This window comes from Sander vitreus, chromosome 21 (genome assembly GCF_031162955.1).
Source record: "Sander vitreus isolate 19-12246 chromosome 21, sanVit1, whole genome shotgun sequence".
In the NCBI taxonomy this organism is placed as follows: domain Eukaryota; kingdom Metazoa; phylum Chordata; class Actinopteri; order Perciformes; family Percidae; genus Sander; species Sander vitreus.
The window spans coordinates 1,218,237-1,242,514 of NC_135875.1; the positions used below are offsets into that span (position 1 = coordinate 1,218,237).

The 24,278-nt window shown below is 43.5% G+C and overlaps 3 protein-coding genes across 5 annotated transcripts in view; 2 read left to right on the forward strand and 1 right to left on the reverse strand.

Annotated features, from left to right (window-relative positions):
• Nucleotides 1-3,711, forward strand: part of LOC144536405 (prolyl 4-hydroxylase subunit alpha-1-like) — a 26,914-nt gene extending 23,203 nt beyond the window's left edge. For 2 of the 3 annotated variants that reach the window (XM_078279530.1, XM_078279529.1), the window contains 2 exons: nucleotides 1,251-1,347; nucleotides 2,378-3,711. In XM_078279530.1, the coding sequence (XP_078135656.1) occupies nucleotides 1,251-1,347; nucleotides 2,378-2,448 (168 nt within the window). In that variant the 3' untranslated portion in view covers nucleotides 2,449-3,711. The remainder of the gene's footprint in view (nucleotides 1-1,250; nucleotides 1,348-2,377) is intronic. The other variant, XR_013503745.1, reaches the window with a different exon arrangement.
• Nucleotides 3,712-10,408: 6,697 nt separating this feature from the next.
• Nucleotides 10,409-15,060, forward strand: LOC144536566 (microfibril-associated glycoprotein 4-like). The gene is made up of 5 exons (XM_078279778.1): nucleotides 10,409-10,585; nucleotides 12,852-12,890; nucleotides 13,021-13,117; nucleotides 13,722-13,889; nucleotides 14,007-15,060. The coding sequence occupies exons 1-5, from the start codon at nucleotides 10,409-10,411 to the stop codon at nucleotides 14,258-14,260; spliced, it is 735 nt and encodes a 244-aa protein (XP_078135904.1). The 3' UTR covers nucleotides 14,261-15,060.
• A 1,922-nt stretch (nucleotides 15,061-16,982) lies between these two features.
• Nucleotides 16,983-24,278, reverse strand: part of LOC144536677 (arginase, hepatic-like) — a 20,463-nt gene continuing 13,167 nt past the window's right edge. The window contains exons 2-3 of the mRNA XM_078279940.1: nucleotides 21,616-21,752; nucleotides 16,983-18,394 (exon numbers count right to left, since the gene is read on the reverse strand). Coding sequence (XP_078136066.1) covers nucleotides 18,231-18,394; nucleotides 21,616-21,752 — 301 coding nt within the window. The 3' untranslated portion in view covers nucleotides 16,983-18,230. The remainder of the gene's footprint in view (nucleotides 18,395-21,615; nucleotides 21,753-24,278) is intronic.

The window sequence follows — 24,278 nt, forward strand, 5'->3', positions numbered from 1 at the left end:
CTCACGCCCCCACGCTCCAAAGCACCCACGCTGCGACTCCCACGCACCTGCCCACGCGCTCAGCTCACGCGCCCAGCACGCACTCCACGCTCCCACGCGCACGCACGCTCCCACTCCCGGCTCCCACGCCTCGACTCCCACACGCGCTCCCACGCTCGCACGCCCACGGCTCCACGCTCCAGCTCTACGCGACCCAGCGCTCAGCTCACGCACGCGCGCTGGCTCCCACGCTCTTTGCGCCCACGCGCCAGCTCTCACGCACGCCACGCTCCACGCACGCGCTCCCACGCTACAGCTCCCACGCACGCGCTCCACGCTCACTCCCCTACGCTCCAGCGCACCCACGCTCCCACGCACCCACGCTCCAGCTCACCCACGGCTCCCCGCGCTGCGGCTCCAACTCACCCAGCACTCCAAAGCGCCACGCTCACGCGCGCCCAAGCACCCACGCTCCAGCGGCTCACGCTGCCCACGCACACGCGCACCAAAGCACCCGCGGCTCCCGCATGCGCGCCGGCTCCACGCCCCCAGTACACGCGGCTCCAGCTCGCCTAGCGCGCTCACGCACCCACGCGGTCCCACGCACCCAAAGCACCGCGCTGCGCAGCGCGCACCGCGCGCTCCCACGCGCACGCTCCCACGCACGCACGCTCCAACTCACCCACGCCGCACGCTCCAGCTCACCCACGGCTCCCACGCTGCAGCTTCCACGCACGCACGCTCACCACGCGCCCAAGCACCCACGGCTCCAATGCCCGCACGCACCCACGCTCCCACGCACCCACGCTCCCACGCACGCGCACCCACGCTCCCACGCGCGCTCCCACGCCACGCGCCCGCACGCGCCACGCGCTCACGCTCCCACGCCACGCTCCCACGCGCTCGCGGCTCCCCACGCGCCTTTGCAGAGCACCCTGCGCTCCACGCACCGCAAGCACCCACGCTTCCCACGCACCCAACGCTCCCAGCGCCACGGCTCCCAGCGACGCCCACGGCTCCCACGCACTGCGCTCCCACGCACCCGGCTCCCAGCACCCACGCTCCCACGCACCCACGCTCCCACGCACCCAAGCACCCACGCTCCCGCGCACGCACCCAAGCACCCACGCTCCCACGCACCAACGCTCCCACCCTATATATATATATATATAGCCATATTGTGATGAATTGAATCCCCAGATACTACGAGTGATGTTTGTATTATTTGAGGTAAAGTGGATGAATGGCTGAATGTGTTGCTGTGTGTTCAGGGGTCGGCCGTCTTCTGGTACAACCTGTTCCCCAGCGGAGAAGGAGACGATCGGACCAGACACGCTGCCTGTCCTGTTCTGGTCGGAAACAAGTGGGGTGAGTTCCCAATTAGGGCTGAACGAGTTTAATGTCTTCTGTATTAGTCAACAAAGACAAGCACTGAGTCATTGTATAGTATGAACAACACAAGATTAGATATTAAACACACTGTTGTTTCCTGGAGGCCAGACCTGGATGTGATGATGCATGAATGTATATGAATGATATCTTTTGTTTAACTCCTTCAGTCCCAGTAGTATTACTAGTAATACTACTGCAGTCCCAGTAGTATTACTAGTAATACTGAGCACTGACCGCCTGGTGGAAACATTCATATGAAAGTCAGAAACTAATCACACAAACTAAAGGGCAGGTTGCAGAAATATAAAAACAAAGATGTGGCTTTACCACTTAGTAGTATTCACATTTAATTCTCATTTACTGTAATAAACAGATGTAAACGCTGTCTTTGAACTCTACTAGACAGTTAAATAAGTAAAAAATATAGTATATACATATTCTACAGCGCACACAGAGGAGCTGCCTCCCCCTCATGAAGTGGCGTGCCGTGTGCATGACGGCGTCAACGTTGCACTCAGAGACAGAGAGGCTATCGTTACGTTAGCAGTAGCATGCTGCTGCTGGTCTTGTTGTGGGATGAACTGTCCTAATAGAACTGTTGAAACAACGCAGCCACGCTGCTGTGAAGGCTCCCTGAGCGCCATTAACCAGAGTCTGGTTGTTACCCCTCTCCTCCGCTCCATCTCTTTCTAACGGAGCTAACGGCTAACTGGAGCTAACGGCTAACTGGAGCTAACGGCTAATCAGAGCTAATGGTTGCTAGCCGAACCTTCGGTTCTGCGTGTCTGTAGGATGAGTCCTTGGCAGCGGCCCGGGTTCGAATCCGACCTGCGGCCCTTTCCTGGGTGTCATCCCCTCTCTTTGTCTCCCCCTATCCTGTCTATCCACTGTCACTATGGAATAAAGGGAAAGACCCCCAAAAATAACTCTCTCTTTCTGTCTTTCTGTCTGTCTCTCTCTCTCTGTCTCTCTGTCCCTCTCTCTGTCTCTCTCTCTGTGTCCACAGTGTCCAATAAATGGATCCATGAGCGAGGGCAGGAGTTCAGGCGGCGCTGTGGCCTCCGTGAGACCGACTGACTGCTGCTCTGATGTCACATGTTCACCTAAAACCGCCCAAAGCAGCTGCGTTTATTTATTTTTTTATTCAGGTTTTATTCAAATTGTTTCACGTTTTTGTGTCTAAGTGACTGATGGGAACAACAATGAAACAGCCCCAAATCACCATCACCAAACTCCACCAGACTCCATGTAAATAATCAGGACTTTTATCATCCTAAAACACACTTCATTCAAAGTGGACAGAAACTAAATGAAACTACCAAAAGCCGTCTTGGTTCATCTTTCCACTGTTCCAACAATCACCACTCTGGTTTGGTTGAAATAAACCCTTAATTCACCCATTTACATGTGGAGATATGCTGGCTCTATACACGCTAAAAGTCCTGATTATTTACATGGAGTCTGGTGGAGATATGCTGCTCTATACACGCTAAAAGTCCTGATTATTTACATGGAGTCAGGTGGAGATATGCTGGCTCTATACACGCTAAAAGTCCTGATTATTTACATGGAGTCTGGTGGAGATATGCTGGCTCTATACACGCTAAAAGTCCTGATTATTTACATGGAGTCTGGTGGAGATAATGCTGCTCTATACACGCTAAAAGTCCTGATTATTTACATGGAGTCTGGTGGAAATACGCTGGCTCTATACATGCTAAAAGCACTGATTATTTACATGGAGTCTGGTGGAGATATGCTGGCTCTATACACACTAAAAGTCCTGATTATTTACATGGAGTCTGGTGTAGTTTGGTGATGGTGATTTCGGGGCTGTTTCATGTTAAACTAAAAGGATCTTCCTCTTTAACTAAAAGGTCTATCTCTGTAGGGATCCATCCCATAATGTTGTCACTTAGAATAATAATCAGTCTGTCAGCAGCAACAACAGACCTTTTAGTGGACGCTGACTGACGGTGTTAATGTTACATTACAGCTTGTTTCTTGGTTTCTTAGACACAAAAACGTCCAGGTTTTAAACAATACCAAAGTTATTCTTTAATACCTTCTGTGTGATCTGGAAACAAACCACTCCAACACTCTGTTTCATCATGGAAAACACCCCTCTTCTCCACCAATACAATCTTTGTGTGTGTCTCGTTGTGTGTGTGTGTGTGTCTGTGTGTGTGTGTGTGTGTGTGTGTGTGTGTGTGTGTGTGTTTGGTCGCTATTTCGGCCTTAAGGTCATTCACTGACTAACAACAGATGACATTTAAAGGAGGCACGCTATGTAACTATGTTCCACAGAGGCACACACACGCACACACACACACACACACACACAAAACACACGCAGACACACACAAACACGCAGACACACACACATACACACACACACACGCAAACAGAAACACACACCAACGCAGACACACACACACACGCAAACAGAAACACACACACGCACACACACGCACACACAAACACGCAGACGCAAACAGAAACACACACACTCAGAGACACACACACACACGCACACACACACACACAGAGACACACACACACACAGAGACACACACACACACACACACACACACACACACCCACAGACACACACACGCACAGACACACGCACACACACGCACAGACACACACGCACACGCACACACACACACAGAGACACACACACACATGACACACTGCAGCACACACACACACACAGAGACACACACACACACACAGAGCACACACACACACACACACACACACACGCACACACACAGAGCACACACACACACACACACACACACACACACACACACACACACACACACGCACACACACACACACACAGAGACACACACACACACACACACACACAGAGACACGCACACACACACACACAGACACACACAGAGAGACACACCCCTCTCTTGTCCGTCCTGCTGTACCTTTGTGTGCAGATATTCTTAATCATTCTTGTTAACTGTCGTCCACGGCGCTGTCAGTCACCTTTAACCTGTTCTCTTACTGAGAGTTAGATACCAGTTGAATGTAACTGAGTACATTTACTCAAGTACAAACTCAACGTACTTGTATTCTACTTGAGCATTTCGAGCATTTGAAGCGTGAAGGCCACCGTAGCTGTGATACGTACTCTGAGCTGCGTGGTGAGAGAGAGCTGATGATATCTGATCTCAACGCTAGACGGGAGACACTCCCTCACACTGGACCTTTAAATAAAAAGATAAGATTGATTTGACTAACTCTTACTGGCTAGTCACGTTGGCCTGTGGTCTCATTTTCTACAGTGTAGTCACTCCTCCACAGGTTTGGTCCACAGTCGGGACGGAGAGGCCGACTTCAACATACATGTGAGAATAGTTTTAACACGCAGCACGCCTTTAACAAAAGCTCCTTTAAATGTCTGGCTGTCCACCTGTCCTCAGATCTGTTTCACAGCTGCCGAAAACGTCCAAACACACAACACACCTTTATTGTTTTTTGCAAAGAAATATGCAAGTTGCACTCCGGTTTGTTTGTGTGCGACAGAAATGATTGTTTTGTTAAAAGAATGAACGTAAACGATGTAATAAGAGGATGTTCTGTCTGTTAAAATGTCAAATATATTTGTAATCATAATAAATAAAGTATAAAGTGCTGCTGCAAACAGAAACAAACGTTCCTCTCTCCATTGACTAGGTGTTGCTTGTTTATAGGGTTGGGTATCGTCAGAAAGGAGTAGTAGCATAGATGGTGCATAGATAAACAAACATATTAATCGTTAATAAGAAACAGAAAAATATATACAAAATAGCTGTTTAGTATGAGAGAAAGGAGGCTGAATGGGTAAAGAAATATATAGTATGTGCAATAGGCAGGATGTGGGGTGGGGTGTTAAGTCAGTGTCAGTCAGGGTCCGGGGCCTTGTTGATGAGGCTGGTCGTTTGGGTTTTATTCAGATACTGGCACTAAAACCATGCTTATGATTTAAAATGGAGGCTAACGTTGCGAGCTGTAGTCTTGTGTGCGTAGTGCAGCGATGCTTCTGTTGCCTGTACATCCGTTTCAGAGGTCAGCGCAAGAAGTTAAGAGGCACTGAAATCTGCATTGTTGTTCAGTTAGTCTATATCGTCAATGCTCCACTTCCGGGATTGCTCCGATGCTGCCAGAAATTCAGCCAGATGTCCGTCCCCTTCCTCTGTCTCTGTGTTGGCGTTCTAACCTCCGGCTGATTTGTGAGTTTTCTGTTGCACGACTAAAACTACTTCTGAACGTCCACGTTCCACCAAAACAAGCTCCTCCCTGAGACTATTTAGCAGAGGCACCGTGGCTCCGTCCGGAGCTTAGCCCCGCCCACGATGATTGTGATTGGTTTAAAGAAATGCCAATAAACCAGAGCATGTTTTCCTTCCATCCAGTAATGCTGTGTGGACTAGACAGACCCTCCTGTGCAGCGCTGTGGAGGAAGGTCTGGACATGCGAGACTATCCCTGTAGTAGTCAGGATCAACAGAAGTACATTTTCAGGATCAATCCTGAAATCACGACCCTTTCATCCACTGTGTTGCCGTTCTCAATAACAACTGTATGATACACAATTACCATTACAATACAGTTGACGTGGAACAAACTTCAGCTCAACATTTTTGCTGCACCCAGCTGATTTATCAGACTTGTAATGCCTGAACTCAGCTGCAGGTCGAACTGAAGAGTCTTCGTGGCTTCAGAGGAAACAAGCTGCTGCTTCTCTTTTAGTCCGTCACAACTTGTAATGCAATATAATAATAATAATATTTCCTATAAATTAGGTTAAATTAAAGCTCAACTGTTGACCAGCTGCCAGCAGACTGTCCTGCCAGCGGACTGTCCTGCCAGCGGACCGTCCTGCCATCGGGACAGTCCTGCCTGTGGACCGTCCTGCCAGCGGACCGTCCTGCCTGCGGACCGTCCTGCCAGCGGACCGTCCTGCCAGCAGACAGTCCTGCATCAGGACAGTCCTGCCTGTGGACCGTCCTGCCTGTGGACCGTCCTGCCAGTGGACCGTCCCTGCATGTGGACCGTCCCTGCATGCGTCAGCGGACCGTCCTGCCTGCGGACTGTCCTGCCAGCGGACCGTCCTGCCAGCGGACCGTCCAGCCAGCGGACCGTCCTGCCTGCGGACCGTCCTGCCAGCGGACCGTCCTGCCAGCGGACCGTCCTGCCAGTGGACTGTGGTGACATCTATTAAAATGTAACCACGCAAACCAGTAAAGTGTACACCATCTATCCCATCGGAGCCACGTCTGCTGTCCAGGTACACTTCATCCTCTCTGGGACGCAGGTTGACCTTTAGATAATAAAAATGTGAAGACAGTGAGATCATCTTCTCTGACAGAAAACACAGTTACAGTTACACGCTTCTGATACAACAGATACAAGTATTTGTATTTGTAGTAGTATTTATAGCACTTGTTGCAGCATGTTTGAATATATTGTATGAAGTATTTGCAGCTGGATCACATTTGCTAATGATTGTGTGTGTGTAGGTGTACTGACATGGGAACAAGGCAACTGGAACATGCCGACAGAACACTGTTTTATTTTGTAGTCTGTTTTCTCCCATGTCATGTCTTGTTTTACTTCCTGTCTTGTGTTTTCCCACCTTTGTTATTGTCTGCCCCACCCTGATGTGTATCTCCTATTCCTGAGCCCTTGTGTCACCTGTCCTGTGTTCACCCTCATTACCTTGTGTATTTAGTCTCTGTGTTGTCTTTGTCTGTTGTCAGATCATTGTATTGTGTGTCAGTGTATGTAAGTCTACCCCCCCTTTTGTCTCGGTGTTCTAGTTTTTTGGATGTCTGGTCTTTTGGCTTCCTCAACGTTTTGGAACTATTTTTGCCTGCTGTCTTCAGGACTTCTTTTGTTGTATCGCTTTTTATTTTATTAAATCCTCAAGCTCACCACTGCCCTGCTGTCTCTGCATTGCTGGGTCTTCCATTTCCCTAAACGTAACAATAACAACTAAAATTGGTAATGAGAGCACAGACAGCAGTCAACAAGTATAAGAAGAGAAGTGCTTACAGATTACCCACCTGGATGTCATCACACTGTTCTCACCTCTGGCAGGTGAGCCCTTTGTCTTGAGAACAAAGGCATGCAAAACACAAACCAGGATGGGAGAACCAAGCCAAGGTATAAAGATAGAGAACTGCTTCCCACTGGTGTGCATATTACAAACTAACCTTTGTCTTGAGTACCATGTTCTGAGTATTAAAAGTTTGGCAATACTGTAAGAGATTGTTCTCTCGTTCCTCATTGTCAGAGTTGGATTATCAAATTGCCTCTGGTGCTTACCTGAGGTAAAATGAACTCTTCATTTCTGATATAAAAGAAACACAATACTTTTCATCAAGAAAATATCCACCCTATCTAAGGTACATGTATCACGTAGTCATGAGACTTTGGGTTTACTAGGTTGCGTGATTCATTTGAGAAGGGGGGTAGTTACGCAGTTGGTATAAAACAATGCAACTGTCCTGAAGATGGTTAAAACTATAAACAAGCACAACAATTACCAACATATACCAACATGTTCTGAACAGACACTTTACAAACTAGCACTAGCAAAAAGTAATTTGCATTTCGGGAACGTATGTTCACCCAATAGGCAGTCCAGCATTGCATGATGGGAAGCGTGGGCTGTTGCTAGACACATGGTGGGCAGAGCTGCTGTGCATCCAGTAAGCAGAAAAAAAGACTTAAAGAGTAAAAAACAATTCAGTTGAAGTTGCCGTTATGCCGTGAGAGACAGCTGAGTGGAGACTGCACAGATTAAAACTGTGGTGGACGACAATGGTTGAAACTTTTAACCGTGTTAGAAAGACAGGGCCTTAAACTAGGGGGGCCCAATGGCCCCTTGGCACCCATACTTCTTGTGCCCATGGTTCACACACAAAACTGATTGACAGGACGAGAACATTCCACAGAGTAGGTTGAGCCACCATATAGTTGCAAAGTGTATATTGATTCAGACAGAATGAACATTACAGGGGGAGGGGGGGAATGAAATCTTCTGTTCGTAGGTAGTTGAACTCAGCTTCATGACAGGATACGGTATGCAATAGAATTGGACATTCAGCAGGACAAAAGCAAAAGATAAAACAGAATATATGTATGTGGAAAGTTGAACGGACAACGTTGGGGCAGACTAAACCCCCACCAGTGCCACTGCCTGGTTTGTGATTGGTTGGATTGGTGTGACATCAGAGTGCCTTCTGCAGATATAATCAGTGAGGTTGTAAGGGTGTGACAGACTGAAGGAGAAGCAGCAGCTTGTTATCCTCTGAAGCCACAAAATCTCTTCAGTTCGACGTGCCGGTGAGTTAAGACAGGTAAGCATCCAACCAGGAGACATTAACATTACTTTTGTATTTTTTTTTTATTTTTTTTTTATGTACTCATGTACTTTTTATGTCCTAAACTAAAGACACTTAAACACCTAACTAAAGACATTTTGGCCATCAATATCACAAAGCTAAGGCTGTATTAATGTCAACAGATTGTGTATTTGCTATACTGATTGTATACAAGCTCTGTTGTCATTGTCACTCCCCAATAAAAGTCTTCTTTGACTTTCGCTGTTATTGAAGAATGATGAAGTCCTATTTTTAAGCTGAACTACAACAAAGAATTGAACACTAAAATCTCATCTCTGTTGTTGTGGTCTTAGTGTATGTTTGAAGGGAAGCAGCAAGGCCAGAACACCAACGGCCCGGATATAATTGGATAATCTGTAATGCATTTGTAATTAGTAAATGAAAAACATGTATATTTTTTAATTGTTTCAAAACGGAAAAGCTGTCCTTTTATCGTTATTTGGATTCGGATTAAAACCCTCCCGAGGAACGGACATGCGTTTCCTGGGGGTAAGTGTTTTGTTTTTGCAGCGAAGGAGGAGGGTCTGGCTAGTCCACACAGCATTGCGGCATGCGAGAAAAACGTGCTCTAGTTTATTGGCATTTCTTTAAACCAATGGCAATCATCTCGTCTAGGCGCCACACTGAGCTCCAGTGTCACTGCAAATAGCCTCGGGAAGGATCTTGTTTTGGTGGAACGTGGACGTTCAAAAGTAGTTTTAGTCGTGCAACAGAAACCTCAGATTGGACAGATAGTCTAGCTAGCTGTCTGGATTTACCCTGCAGAGATCTGAGGAGCAGTTAACCATAGTCCTCACAAATCAGCCGGAGGTTAGAACCCAAACACAGAGAAATACTATAGAAAGACTATCATTCACATGACAATCTTTTGTCTGTGAGTTTTCTGACTGAACATTTTTTATTTATTGTTATTGTGTTTTTTCAGAGCATTGTAGTAGACAGATCTACATCAGCAGTTGATTCATTTCAGCAGAAATCTGACAATGAAGGTAAGTTTGTGAACTGATATTTTACAAATCTCAAAGCATGATATCAGTAGATTAGATTTTTGTTACAGGCAGTTGTTTAGTCTAATTTGTTGTAGTGGGTCTACTGTACCATATTTTTTGTGTTTTTGCTCTGAATGGGCCTTTCGAGGGGGGGACATATCAAAGTGGGGGGGTCTGGGGGCCCTCCCCCAAGGACATGTTCAGCATCGAAGACTTAATTTCCTGCATTCTGATACACTTTTATGCACCAATTTATGGTGGAAATACCTGGATCCCAAAAGTTGAACCTAAAGTCCAGTTTGTTTGATAAGTGTGAACACATCCATGCCCAAGTCTACTTTAAAAGGTGGTATTATTACACTTAATGTACTCTGGTAAGCTGGAAAAAATCTTGCTAACTCGAAGGTTGTTGTTTCTTGTAGCGAAGGGATTTTCAAAATGCAACATACATAGAGCGGAAAGGTGCCTGAAAATGTACTTCCGTTGATCCAGACTACTACAGGGACAACCCACGCATATCATTTTTGTTAATTAGCCTCACCTTTCTGTCTATAAGAGTTGACTTTGTCAACACCGTCATGAAGCTAGAGGCCAAACTGTTAAAACACTTTGTATGATTCAAACCTTAGTCAGAATGACATCTCTTCTGTTCCAGCTGGTTTCAGTCTTCCTCCTCCTGCTGGCTCCACTGTTGACCAGCTGCCAGCGGCCCCTCCAACCAGTGGACTGCAGTGCCATCTATCAGCAAGACAAAAGCAAACCCAGTGGAGTGTACACCATCTATCCCGCTGGAAAGATGTCTGCTATCAAGGTATACTTCGGGGTTGTCATGGTGTAAAGATCACTTTAAACAATATATAAAAATGTGTATATTGGAAAAAGTTACCAGCCCTGACTTTTAGCCATTGTTTGAGCTGAGTCTTAAAAGTAGAATATTTAGGACACTGCCTTATTACACGTGGTAGACTATTCCAATATTTACTTCCCTTATACAGACAGCACAGGTGGTGCACCCTGATGCCAATGCTGCTGTCAGCAATCTTTTTATTGAATTAATATAAAGGACATGGGGCAAGCCCATACAGAGCCTTGTAGATAAAACAAGCATATTTGAAACCTTTCTTCAGGTGACTTTAAAGGGGTGATAGAATTTTACCTTGTCATAGTTGAAAAATGACAGTTTAGTGGGTAAATAGGACATAGATAGACCCTCGAACTCCCATTGACACCTCTTTCCTCTGCAAATCTCACAATTTGAAACTGCCTCTGAAAACGGCCAAATCTCAACATTTGGCTCTTGTCTCTAGTCTTTGTCACGCCCCAACATTTACAGGCTACACAACTGACCTGAGATCAGGTAGTCTTCTGGATCTAGGTCGCGCAGATCTCTGCTATTCCATTACAAAATTCAATTCTGAGACTTTTTTATGCGAGAAATCAACTATGTAAAGCTCAAATATGGGCCGTTTTACGAAAATTGATGGCTAATTGCAAATTTTGTCTGACTGTGTGTCGGAGTTCAGCGGCCGGTGCTGCCTGGGTTGCTACATCGCTGCCCGGCCTGTCCTCCTTTACAGACCCCGGCCTGCGGTGCTCAATACCCACGCAAAGTCACCCTTTTTGGGTGACTGGACTATCAAACACCGCTGCGCTGACAGAGCTCAGGGCCTGCAGCTCCCCTCTTCCTGCTAAATGGCCGGTGTGTGACTGAGAGCGCCGTCAGCGAGCTCGTTACGCAGGTTAGTTAATCTTATAATGGATATGTGCTTTGAGTTATTTAAACAAACGATCGGGGAAATGAACGCCTCTTGTCCGCGAGTCTCATTGATGGAGCTTGCGGTGAGCTGGAGTCCATCAATGAGAGCTAGCTAGCCTCCTCCTAATGAGATCTCTGAAATCCACAAAAATGCATTAAATTGAAATCAGACAAGTGTTAGCTAAGCTTTGTAAGACCTTTTGGTAGCTGTGATATACATGCCGTAACGAAATTCAAAGTGTAAATATACTCTAGTTATGCCGGCAGCCGGCAAGCTCCGCAGACCCCCGAGCCCCGGTAGTCCACTAACCCAGAAACGGTGGCTTTGCCCTGGGCTCGTCAGACTGTGTGGAGTTCCTGAAGTCCGACACATCTTACCAAATTTGCAATTAGCCATCAATTTCTGTAAAACGGCCCATATTTGAGCTTTATGTAGTTGATTTCTCGCATAAAAAAGTCTCAGAAGTGAATTTAATAACGAAAAGCAGACAAACAATGTATAACTACTCCTCTCTCCAATGTATTTGTATGTGGGTCGCTCAACCAATCACCGCGCAGCTCATCTAAATATTCATGAGCATACCATATTTGGAAGAAAAGCTCTCGTTCCAAATAGGGCCAAAACACAGGGATGCACAAGGGCCCATAAAATATCAACCAGGCCATTTTCAGCCCAACCAATGGTACATACCCTATTAGGAGACCTTAAGGAACAGTGTGAAATACCCTATATAATCATTCTATCACCCATTTAAAGGTTAATATAGAGTCCAATGTGACCCCAAGATACTTTAACGCAATTACAATGTCAAGCTCCTCCCCTTTACGTGTCTCCTCTACTGGTTGTTTTGTAAACATCATACACACAGATTTACAAAGATCTTTTTGGTTTTCTATAAAAGATCTGATTTAGTAAGCCAATCCTGAACGTGGGTCATTGCAGATGTAAGAATTTGCTTCTTGGATGTCTTTTGTAAAGATTACTGCACCATCTGCATACATTTGATTATTGATTCTCTGATGTTTGTGTTCAGTTGTCTAATATGTATATATTTTTATTAGTTATTTTGCTATAAAAATGATTGGTGCGGGATGCAAACATGCGTTTCCTAGGATGGCAAAGGAATGTCCCGCCCTACTCTGCATCTGATTGGCTAGTATTTGTTGCCTTCATTAGTTGGATTAGTTAGGTGTAGGCACAGGTGTAGGAAAAGATTCTGCATCCACAGATTCCGTGTTGCCGTGCTCATTAGTGTAAACTTAATGTACACATTTAAACCACTAAATTATCACATTTACTGATGAATGTGTTTGTGTGTAGGTGTACTGTGACATGACTTCAGAAGGAGGACGGTGGACGGTGAGTATTCAGTCAGGACCTAAAGTTGGACCTTTACAATAAATCACATTCCAGTAAAAACCTTGTTGTCTGGAAACATGTCAGATATCTCGTGTGTTCAGCTAGTTAACCCCCCATCTCGTCTCCCCAGGTGTTCCAGAGGAGGATGGACGGCACGGTGAACTTCTACAGGGGCTGGGATCAATACAAGTCCGGCTTTGGTAACCCTGCTGGAGAGTACTGGCTCGGTGAGAAATAAAACCAAACTAAAAGCCATGAAAATCACTGTTAATTAAGTACACGCAAAAAACTCTGTTGTGTAACTCCAGAAATGGAACTTTGACCAAAAAACCTAAAAATCAGTTAGTTATCTTCCTGAATTTACTACACATCTGTACAAGATATTAAACTGGTACCAATTTGCACACATGTATAATGACGTTTTTCCATTACATGGTACCTTGACTCGACTCGACTCTACTCACCTTTTTTGGTTTTCCATTATGAAACAAAGTCCCTGGTACCTGCTAACAGGGACTTTTTTAAGTATCACCTCCGCCGAGGTTCCAAGCGAGCTGAGGCGATACCAAAAGGTGACGTGAAAACCTGCAGACTACTGATTGGTCGGAGAGAAACGTCACTAATCACTGCGTCATCATTGCTAGCGACAGAAGGGGGGGGGAGAGAGGGGGGTGTCCTGAACAAACCCAACATTTTTAAATAGTTTAGCCAGCTGTGTTTTTTTTGCTGCCTCCAGCTTCTTTTGAACAGCTTCTCTTGAACAGCCACATGCCGAGAATCTGTGTGTGTGTGTGTGTGTGTGTGTGTGTGTGTGTGTGTGTGTGTGTGCAGGTCTTGACAACCTCTACTACCTGACAAACAATAAAAAGAGTGAGCTGCTGGTCGACATGGAGGACTTTGAGGGGAATAAAGTGTTCGCTCGGTACTCTTCATTCTCCGTCGGTGCAGAACGTGACGGATTTGTGCTGAATGTGTCTGGATTCATTGATGGAGGGGCAGGTGAGTGTGTTGATGTTTTTTCTGTCATCCATATATAGTATTTATTAATGTATTTATTTTTTCAAGGGCATCACAAATAGTCCCATATACTTTTTGACAAACACTGTGTTTCTGTAGGAGACTCCCTGAGTTATCACAACGGAATGAAGTTTTCCACCTTTGACAAAGACCAGGACATCTCTGAGGAGAACTGTGCCAGTTCACACCTGGGGGCGTTCTGGTACCACGACTGTCACGATACAAATCCGAACGGCGTTTATCAGTGGGGGGCTGAAACCACTCTCGTTGAAGTTGGAATGGATTGGGACCATTGGAAAGGTCATAACTTCTCCCTGAAGGCCATCAGCATGAAGATCCGTCCTGTGCTGTAGTTCTCCAGGACCAACGTCCAGCAGAATATCAGCTCATCTCTTCTGATTTCTTTCTCTTTCTCTCATTAAGCATTTCATCTCACAACAGGTCTTATTTTCCTGAAACTGGGCACCAGCACAAGAAAACCAACTGATGTCTGTAATTCTTGTTACTGTCTGTGGTGGTTTAACGTAGAGCTGCACAATATGAGAAACATATGTGATAAGTTGTTGAATATGGCAATAACGATATCACTTGCGATAAATAAACAGATATTAAAGTGTTCTCAGTTCTGCTGCTTGTTGAACAGTTTGTTGATTTAAAACAACAAAAAAACAATCATTTCCAACATTGTTTTATTGAACAAATTGAACATTGAACTGACTATAAAAGGCAGCACTAAAATAATAATGAAACTTACATTTTACTACCGCGATATGTCGCAGCCTTTAGCGATGTTTATTGTGCAAGTCGATATCGTGATAGCGATAAAAGCAACAGTATATTGTGCAGCCCTAGTTTAAGGCAGTCGCAGCTCGCTGCAACGTGGAAGAAAAGTCAGATGTGTCTCCAGTTGGGCGGCTGCAGCAGGAAAGTAGGACCCATAATCTTTAAATGGAAACACATATATAGTCTGATCAGCTGTTAATCACTGCATGAACTGATAACACGAGTCTAAAAGGGCCTGAAAAACTAAATGAAAAGTATGAAACCATCTTTGTAGTTCAGGACAGCCAGGTGATGTTTGGTGGAGGTTTGAATCTCTGATGTGAATCTTTATCTGCTGTACGGTGACAATAAATAAGAAGCTGAGCATTAAGATGATCTGACGTCTTCACTTTGTCTCCTGAGTCTTTCTGTCTGGACATGTTATTTAGACATTTGTATTTTATTTTAGTTTGAAATAGTTTTTCAGAGTGTTTGTTAGATTTATTTTTAGACAATAACACATTTGACTGTGTCCTTGATGAGCTCAGTTGTAACTTCCTGTGCTTGTCTTTGTATTTCATTTTAAGTGTAGAGAGGGAGAGCTGGGCTGAACTCACCAGACTATTATGAAAATCTAAAATCTTAGTAATGTTTTCAACAGCATGAATGTATTTTATTACAAATGTTCAGATTATTAACCCATTTATTTTTGATGGGTTTACATTTCATTCAAATTTAAAGCTCAAACAATTGTCAACAAAAACATTGACAACAAGGTTTACCATTGATTACTTGTGAGTTATTAAACTTTATGTTTCTCTTCATGTAAGGGATAATGTCAGTCGACTGTGGTCAACACACTGTTTTACTGCTGTTGGATCTATTTGCAGCTTCTGACACTATTAACGATAGTATTTTAATTCAGTGTCTTAAAAACTGGATGGGCATTTCAAGAGTGGTTTTAGATCTGTCCTGTTATCTGTCTGGAAGGTCTTTCTGTGTGGAAATCGGAAATTCTTGATCATCTCCAGTACCGTTGGACGAAAAAGAGAGCTGAGCCAGAAGGCAAAGCTCTCAATCTACCGGTCAGTTTTTGTTCCTACCCTCACCTATGGTCATGAAGGCTGGGTCATGACCGAAAGAACGAGATCCAGGGTACAAGCGGCCGAAATGGGTTTCCTCAGGAGGGTAGCTGGTGTCTCCCTTAGAGATAGGGTGAGAAGCTCAGTTATCCGTCAGGAGCTCGGAGTAGAGCCGCTGCTCCTTTGCGTCGAAAGGAGCCAGTTGAGGTGGTTCGGGCATCTGGTAAGGATGCCCCCTGGGCGCCTCCCTAGGGAGGTGTTCCAGGCACGTCCAGCTGGGAGGAGGTCTCGGGGAGACCCAGGACTAGGTGGAGGCACGTCCCAGCTGGGAGGAGGCCTCGGGGGAGACCCAGGACTAGGTGGAGGGATTATATCTCTAACCTGGCCTGGGAACGCCTCGGGATCCCCCAGTCGGAGCTGGTTAATGTGGCCCGAGAAAGGGAAGTTTGGGGTCCCCTGCTGGAGCTGCTACCCCCGCGACCCGACCCGGATAAGCGGATGAAGATGGATGGATGGATCTCCAGTACCTTTACACAGGGTTCTGCTCTTGGCCCATTGCTATTCTTCTTAACACGTTACTTGGTCAAATTATTAGAAAGCACAATATCAACTAGCATTTCTACGCCCGATAACACACAACTGTAACTGTATATTTCTGTTGACTCTAACGACACTAATCACTTAAAGGTGCCCTGCCACACAAAACTGGTTTTACTTACTACGTGTTTGTGTTATGTCGTGAATGTGAAAATGAACTGCTAGCTCCTCTGTCAGCTCTATCCACTGAAAAGAAATAAGCAGAGAAATCAGGCCAATTACAAAAGCTGGTCAGTCTGACGTGGTGTTGCCTGAGCTCATTACTATTCATGAGCTCGCCCAGTTGCGCTGGGTAAAGGATGCTGATAGCCAGGCTCTCATTGGCTAGCTTTTAGCCAATCAGAGTCAAGTAGCTCGTTGAATATTATTGAGAACTGGCAGTTCTTAATGCAGGCTTTCTATACCACGCTAGAATGGCTTGAAACAAGGTAACCAAGGCATTTTCTCCACAATAAATGTTACAGAGTCCATGGTAGAACTTCAGACGTTACCATAAAGTCATGAAATACATGTGGCAGCTTTAAGCAACTACTACTACTTATGCAAGTAAACTCTTGTTTTGTCTTGTGTTCTGAAAGACACGAGCACTTTAACTCTTCCCAAAGTTTGAACTCACTCAGCCAACATTTGAACATATTTTCTATATTATTTATTTCAAGGGGCATTCAAAAAGGAAACAGGAAAAGTATGAAGGGAAATGTCACAGTTTGTTTCACGTCAACTTCAACAAATGCAACATCGTTCAGAAAGTCAAAGAGTAATCGTGTTGAATAACTTAGATTTCAATATTGATCAAAATAAGTGTGATTATTTTGTCCTTAATGGAGCAGCCCTAGGTCGAGATTGATCACGTAATCATATTTCTTCCCGTCTTAAGTCCCCTCTCATTTAATATTACAATCATTTGCAGAAATCAAGGAATTATCTTTCACAAACACCTCAACGTCATCAGCATATTAATTGAGTCGTCTAAACCGGTTTCATCCAAACACAGTCATACCTGCATTCATTTCATCGCTTGTGTTGTCTTCCTGTCAACCATTAACTGGTTGTCCTTCAAGGTCTAACTTTTCTGGCACTTTTCTCAACATTTTTGTCCCTATTTTTGATGATTTTGTCACTTTTTTCAATGCTTTCTTTTATTCATGGTCAGTAACCCAAATTTAAATGACATTATACCTAATTTTTCAGGTAAAAAAAAAAGCAGAAATTAAGAATTATTTAAAAACATTTTTCAAATGCTATGAATTGAATAAAACATTCAAAATTCTATGGAAATAATCATTCATTTTACCTTATTTTTTGGGCAATTTAGTTGTAAGAAACCCATATTTCTGATATTAAAAACTTTGAAAATGGGTTAAATGTGACCCGAGGACAACACAAGGGTTAATTGAGTCATCCAAACCGGTTTAATCCAATTAGGAAGCACAGTCATACCTGCATTCAGTTCATCCCAGTTAGATTACTGCAGTGCACTCATGCCTCTCACAACTAAACCTGAATCACAATAACTACATATCTTTGGCTTTTGGACAAAAACAATCCATCTGAACAGGTCGCTCTTGAATGTTTTATACAGTTCTGGTAATTTATAGACTCAATAATTAATCAAAAAGATACTTGACACAGTGGATTAATCAATAAATTACATAATTTGTGCTTTTTATGTTTTTAAAATTCCTGAGAGCAAGCACCTCTTCCACAGGAAAATCATTGTTTCTTTGGTTTAAACACAAGCTTGCACTTGCACTCTGACATCACATTACAGGAGTTTAATCATCTCTGAAGTTAAAATCTGAATGTCCCTTTACGTCCTGCAGTTGATCAGAGACGTTCAGGCGTCCATCAGTTCAGTCAGAGACTTCAGCGTTGTCCGCTGTCAAGGCTCGGGCAGGCGGTAATCCGGTGAGTGGTTTCCCTCACGGAGGCGTCCGAAACATCCGAGCAGAAGATCCACCGCCGTGCTGACTGTGGACCGGACATCCTCGTCACTTTGACCCCTCAGAGGATTCACCTCCACCATGTCCACTGCCGACAGAAGACCTGCAGGACGGGCACAGGGGACATTTACATTGGTGTATCTGAGTTGCTTACTACAGAGCTTGAACCGGATGTCTTGGCAAGCTATGCTCCTTTTATTAAAGATGGCTTTGTGTCACTGGTAGGAAATGGGGCTAAGGTGCCAGTAAAAATCCTGAGGGACACAGGGGCCTTTGACTCGTACATTGTGGGATCTGTGCTGCCTCTGTCAGAAGACACTGATACGGGCGACTGTATCCTTAGTCGTGGCATGGGTTTAACTGTTTTGCCCATACCATTACATAAGTTGGTCCTGGACTGTGAGCTGGTGAAGGGTGAGGTAGCCGTTGGTGTGCGTCCGGCGTTGCCCATTGAGGGGATTCATTTCATTCTGGGTAACGGGCTGGCTGGTGGCCGTGTTTGGGCTGATTCTCCCCTTTGCCAGTAGTTACATATTGCCCGGTTGAGTCTATTGTTGACCATATTAATGCGCATTAAAGGCGCTTTCGCACCTATGGACTTGGTGGAAACGGTGCAGTTTGGGGGGTGAAGTTGCAACATTGTTGAATTTTTCATTTGGTTTGGTTTGCGTTCACACATTCACGGCACCTAACAGTTCTTCCAGAAAAATGCAGAGCTTTTTGTGATTGTTGGGGGCAAAAATCCTTGATTATGCGGCACATTTTCTTAAAAAATGCGATGGAATCTGCGGGATATTTATGATGAAATTGCAGGAACTTGCAAAAACTGTGGTGTCATCGTGGGGTTTGCAGCTTTTAGATGATGTTCACATCGCGTAATTACATCACTTCATAACTTCGCTTCATAACATCGCTCCATAACGTCGCTCCATAACGTCACTACATAACATCGTTCCATATCGTCGCTCCATAACGTCGCTCCATCACGTAGCTTCATAACGTCGCTTCATAACGTCGCTTCATAACGTCGCTACATGACGTCGCTCCATGACGTCGCTCCATGACGTCGCTCCATGACGTCGCTCCATGACGTCGCTCCATGACGTCGCTCCATAACGTCGCTTCATCACGTCACTTCATAACGTCACTTCATAACGTCACTCCATCACGTCGCTTCATAACGCTCGGCTCCATCACGTCGCTTCATAACGTCGCTTCATAACGCCGCATTTCCATGACGTCACTCCATAACGTCACTTCATAACGCTCAGCTTCATAACGTCGCTCCATAACGTCGCTTCATAACGTATCTACATAACATCACTACATAACGTCGCTCCATAACGTCGCTCCATAACGTCGCTCCATAACGTCGCTCCATAACGTCGCTCATAACGTCGCTCCATAACGTCGCTCATAACGTCGCTTCATAACGTCACTACATAACGTCACTCCATAACGTCGCTACATAACGTCGCTCCATCACGTCGCTCCATAACGTCACTACATGACGTCGCTTCATGACGTCGCTTCATGACGTCGCTTCATGACGTCGCTCCATGACGTCGCTCCATAACGTCGCTCCATAACGTCACTCCATAACGTCGCTACATAACGTCGCTCCATAACGTCGCTCCATAACGTCGCTACATAACGTCACTCCATCACGTCGCTCCATAACGTCGCTCCATAACGTCGCTCCATAACATCGTTCCATAACGTCGCTCCATAACATCGCTACATAACGTCGCTCCATAACATCGCTACATAACATCGCTCCATAACATCGTTCCATAACGTCGCTCCATAACATCGCTACATAACGTCGCTCCATAACGTCGCTCCATAACGTCGCTCCATAACGTCGCTCCATCACGTCGCTCCATAACGTCGCTCCATAACGTCGCTCCATAACGTCGCTCCATAACGCCGCTTCATAACATCACTACATAACGCCGCTCCATGACGCCGCTCCGTGACGTCGCTCCATAACGCCGCTTCCATAACGCCGCTCCATAACATCACTACATAACGCCGCTTCCATAACGCCGCTCCATAACGCCGCTCCATCACGTCGCGCCATAACGCCACTACATGACATCGCTTCCATGACGTCGCTCCATGACGTCACTACATAACGTCGCTCCATCACGTCGCTCCATAACGTCACTACATAACGTCGCTCCATAACGTCGCTCCATAACGTCACTACATAACGTCGCTCCATAACGTCACTACATAACGTCGCTTCATAACGTCGCTTCATGACGTCACTTCATAACGTCGCTACATAACGTCGCTCCATAACGTCGCTCCATCACGTCGCTCCATAACGTCACTACATAACGTCGCTCCATAACGTCGCTCCATCACGTCGCTCCATAACGTCGCTCCATAACGTCGCTCCATAACGTCGCTCCATCACGTCGCTCCATAACGTCGCTCCATAACGTCGCTCCATAACGTCGCTCCATAACGTCGCTCCATAACGTCGCTCCATCACGTCGCTCCATAACGTCACTCCATAACATAACTTCATAACGTCACTACATAACGTCACTACATAACGTCACTACATAACGTCACTTCATAACGTCACTTCATAACGTCACTTCATAACGTCACTACATATGTCACTACATAACGTCACTACATAACGTCACTACATAACGTCACTTCATAACGTCACTACATAACGTTCCCATGGCAACAGGGGAACACGGCTGCTCTTGTGTGAAGTAAACACAACATTTTTCAACTTTCTGCTAAGATATTTGGGACTTTTTTGCAACGAAAATGCGAGGATTATGACATCATGCTAGCCCCGCAATTTTTTATGCGGAAATCGTCAATTTATGCGGCGACAGTGCGGCGTATTTGACAAAAATGCGCATAAATATGCAGACTTTGGCTGATTATGCATTGAATGTATGAGATTGCATAATCACGTTTTTCTGGAGGGACGGACTTAAAATGCACCAAACACTGTAAACACGTCACACGGTCGAGACTTCTGGTCTCAGAAATAGGCTAAAGGAGCAACACCAAATGCATAACATCTTGGGTTTTCTAGTTCTGCTTAAGGGTTTCCAATATTTTAGAAGAAGGCGGACAATGTGATCAGTTGACTGACAACGAGTGAAGGAGAGAGAGATGACCATTTCAAGGCACTTTCACTGGTAGAAGGTTGTGAAAACATTGGTTACGGGTTGCCTGGAACGCAGCATATGTTTTTAATATGACATTTTGACCCAGAAAAACTTCGCTTAGTAGATGGGAAGACAACACAAAGGTTAAATGAAAGCGTAGCTTCAGCGTTGGTACCTGTCTGACCGAGATGTTCAGCTATGTAGACTCCCTCTCTGTAGGTGAGCCCTCCGACTACAGGTGTACCTGTTGCAGGGGTAATAGAGGGGTCGATGGCATCGATGTCGTAGCTCAGGTGGATCGGTTTCTTCACTCTGTAGAAAAATAAATAAATAAAACATTTCATTTATTTCAGAGGAATTTAAATGTTATAAGTCCACATTTATCTTTAACCCTCTTAATTTATTCACACCTTGTATATTTAAATAATATAAAAAAACATCAAATATAAATACATATTATATATATATTAATAATATAAAAAACATCAATATAAATAAATATTATATATATATAAATAATATAAAAAACATCAAATATAAATAAATATTATATATATATTAATAATATAAAATACATCAAATATAAATAAATATTATATATATATATTAATAATATAAAAAACATCAAATATAAATAAATATTATACATATATTAATAATATAAAAAACATCAAATATAAATAAATATTATATATATTAATAATATAAAAAAAAACATCAAATATAAAAAAACATCAAATATAAAAAACATCAAATATAAATAGATATTTTATATATTAATAATATAAAAAACATCAAATATAAATAGATATATATATATATATATATATTAATATAAAAAACATCAAATATAAATAAATATTATACATATATTAATAACATAAAAAACATCAAATATAAATAAATATTATACATATATTAATAACATAAAAAACATCAAATATAAATAAATATTATATATATTAATAATATAAAAAAAACATCAAATATAAAAAACATCAAATATAAAAAACATCAAATATAAATAGATATTATATATATATTAATAATATAAAAACATCAAATATAAATAGATATATATATATATTAATAATATAAAAAAACATCAAATATAAATAGATATTATATATATATTAATAATATAAAAAACATCAAATATAAATAGATATTATATATATATTAATAATATAAAAAACAATGTCATTTTCTGAGCTAAAAAGATAAATATTTAGAGGAAAACATTTTAGATTTTGAGAAAAGTAAAAATGTTTAAAAAATAAGTCCCATATTGTGGAAAATATTTTAAGAAAACCTTTTTACACAAAATATTTTGTGTAAAAAGTCTCTTTCTCTGTGAAGTGAAGCTGCCTTTAGGGGCACTATGACTTCCTGAATGGTTTCAACACGATTTCATTTTTGTCTCAAATGGTAGTCATCTCTCCTTGATCCGCTAGCTGCCTGGTCCCTGAACACACCGTGAAACAGCCCGGTCTCGGGAGACAACACAGGGGTCGTAAACACGTCAAACAGACACTAGAGGCACAGGATAGGCACCAAAATACAACAAACCACATTCCAGCCAATCACAGACAAGATGGTTGGGAGAGGGGGTGGGGGTTATCATGGGGGGCATCTCGTAACCCATGTTTTCACAATCTTCTACCCGTGAAAGTGCCCTGGAACGGCAGTCAAACCTGTAACTTACTCCCCGTGAACTGGTACCAGATGGTTGTTCTCCCAGTTACAGTTTCTGACGTCACACACACATCAACAACAATGGCGCCCCCTGTTGATGCTGTACAGACGCCGCTGATTAACGGTGAGAAATAGACATAAATAGACATGAATAGGCAACGTAAAGTAATTCCGCACATTGTAATCAAAATAATACACACACGATTGTGTACTACTACAGGTTATGTTTATTAAATGAAGCCCAAAATATGTCGCTGACAACAAATGACGAAAAAAGGTTACTTCTATACTCCCAAAGCCAACCTCCGTGGCCAACAGACGTTGTCAGATCAAGCACAATGCACTTGGAAAGTCAAAAAACTACTACACGACTATGTAACTGTGTAATACAACGGGCTACGTTGCAGCATAATGTCTGTGGAGTGGATGCTCCAACACTCTTCCTCTTTAATCTTAATGAAGCTGTTTACACCGGGCAGAGAGCAGCCTAGTGGGGCATCTGCTCTACAAGCGTAGAAACAGGACAGTCTTCTATTTATATATTTTACGTGAGGTATGTGCTGCTCTTTCACACAGAAATGGATCATAAAGTGTCTTTATTTCTTTTAAATGTGAAACTACTGTCCCCCTCGACATGTGTAAGACGGGTCAGCTGTATACTACTATCTCTGTATGGATGATATGATGTATAACAGCTGTATACTACTATCTCTGTATGGATGATATGATGTATAACAGCTGTATACTACTATCTCTGTATAGATGATATGATGTATAACAGCTGTATACTACTATCTCTGTATGGATGATATGATGTATAACAGCTGTATACTACTATCTCTGTATGGATGATATGATGTATAACAGCTGTATACTACTATCCCTGTATAGATGATATGATGTATAACAGCTGTATACTACTATCTCTGTATGGATGATATGATGTATAACAGCTGTATACTACTATCCCTGTATAGATGATATGATGTATAACAGCTGTATACTACTATCTCTGTATAGATGATATGATGTATAACAGCTGTATACTACTATCTCTGTATGGATGATATGATGTATAACAGCTGTATACTACTATCTCTGTATGGATGATATGATGTATAACAGCTGTATACTACTATCTCT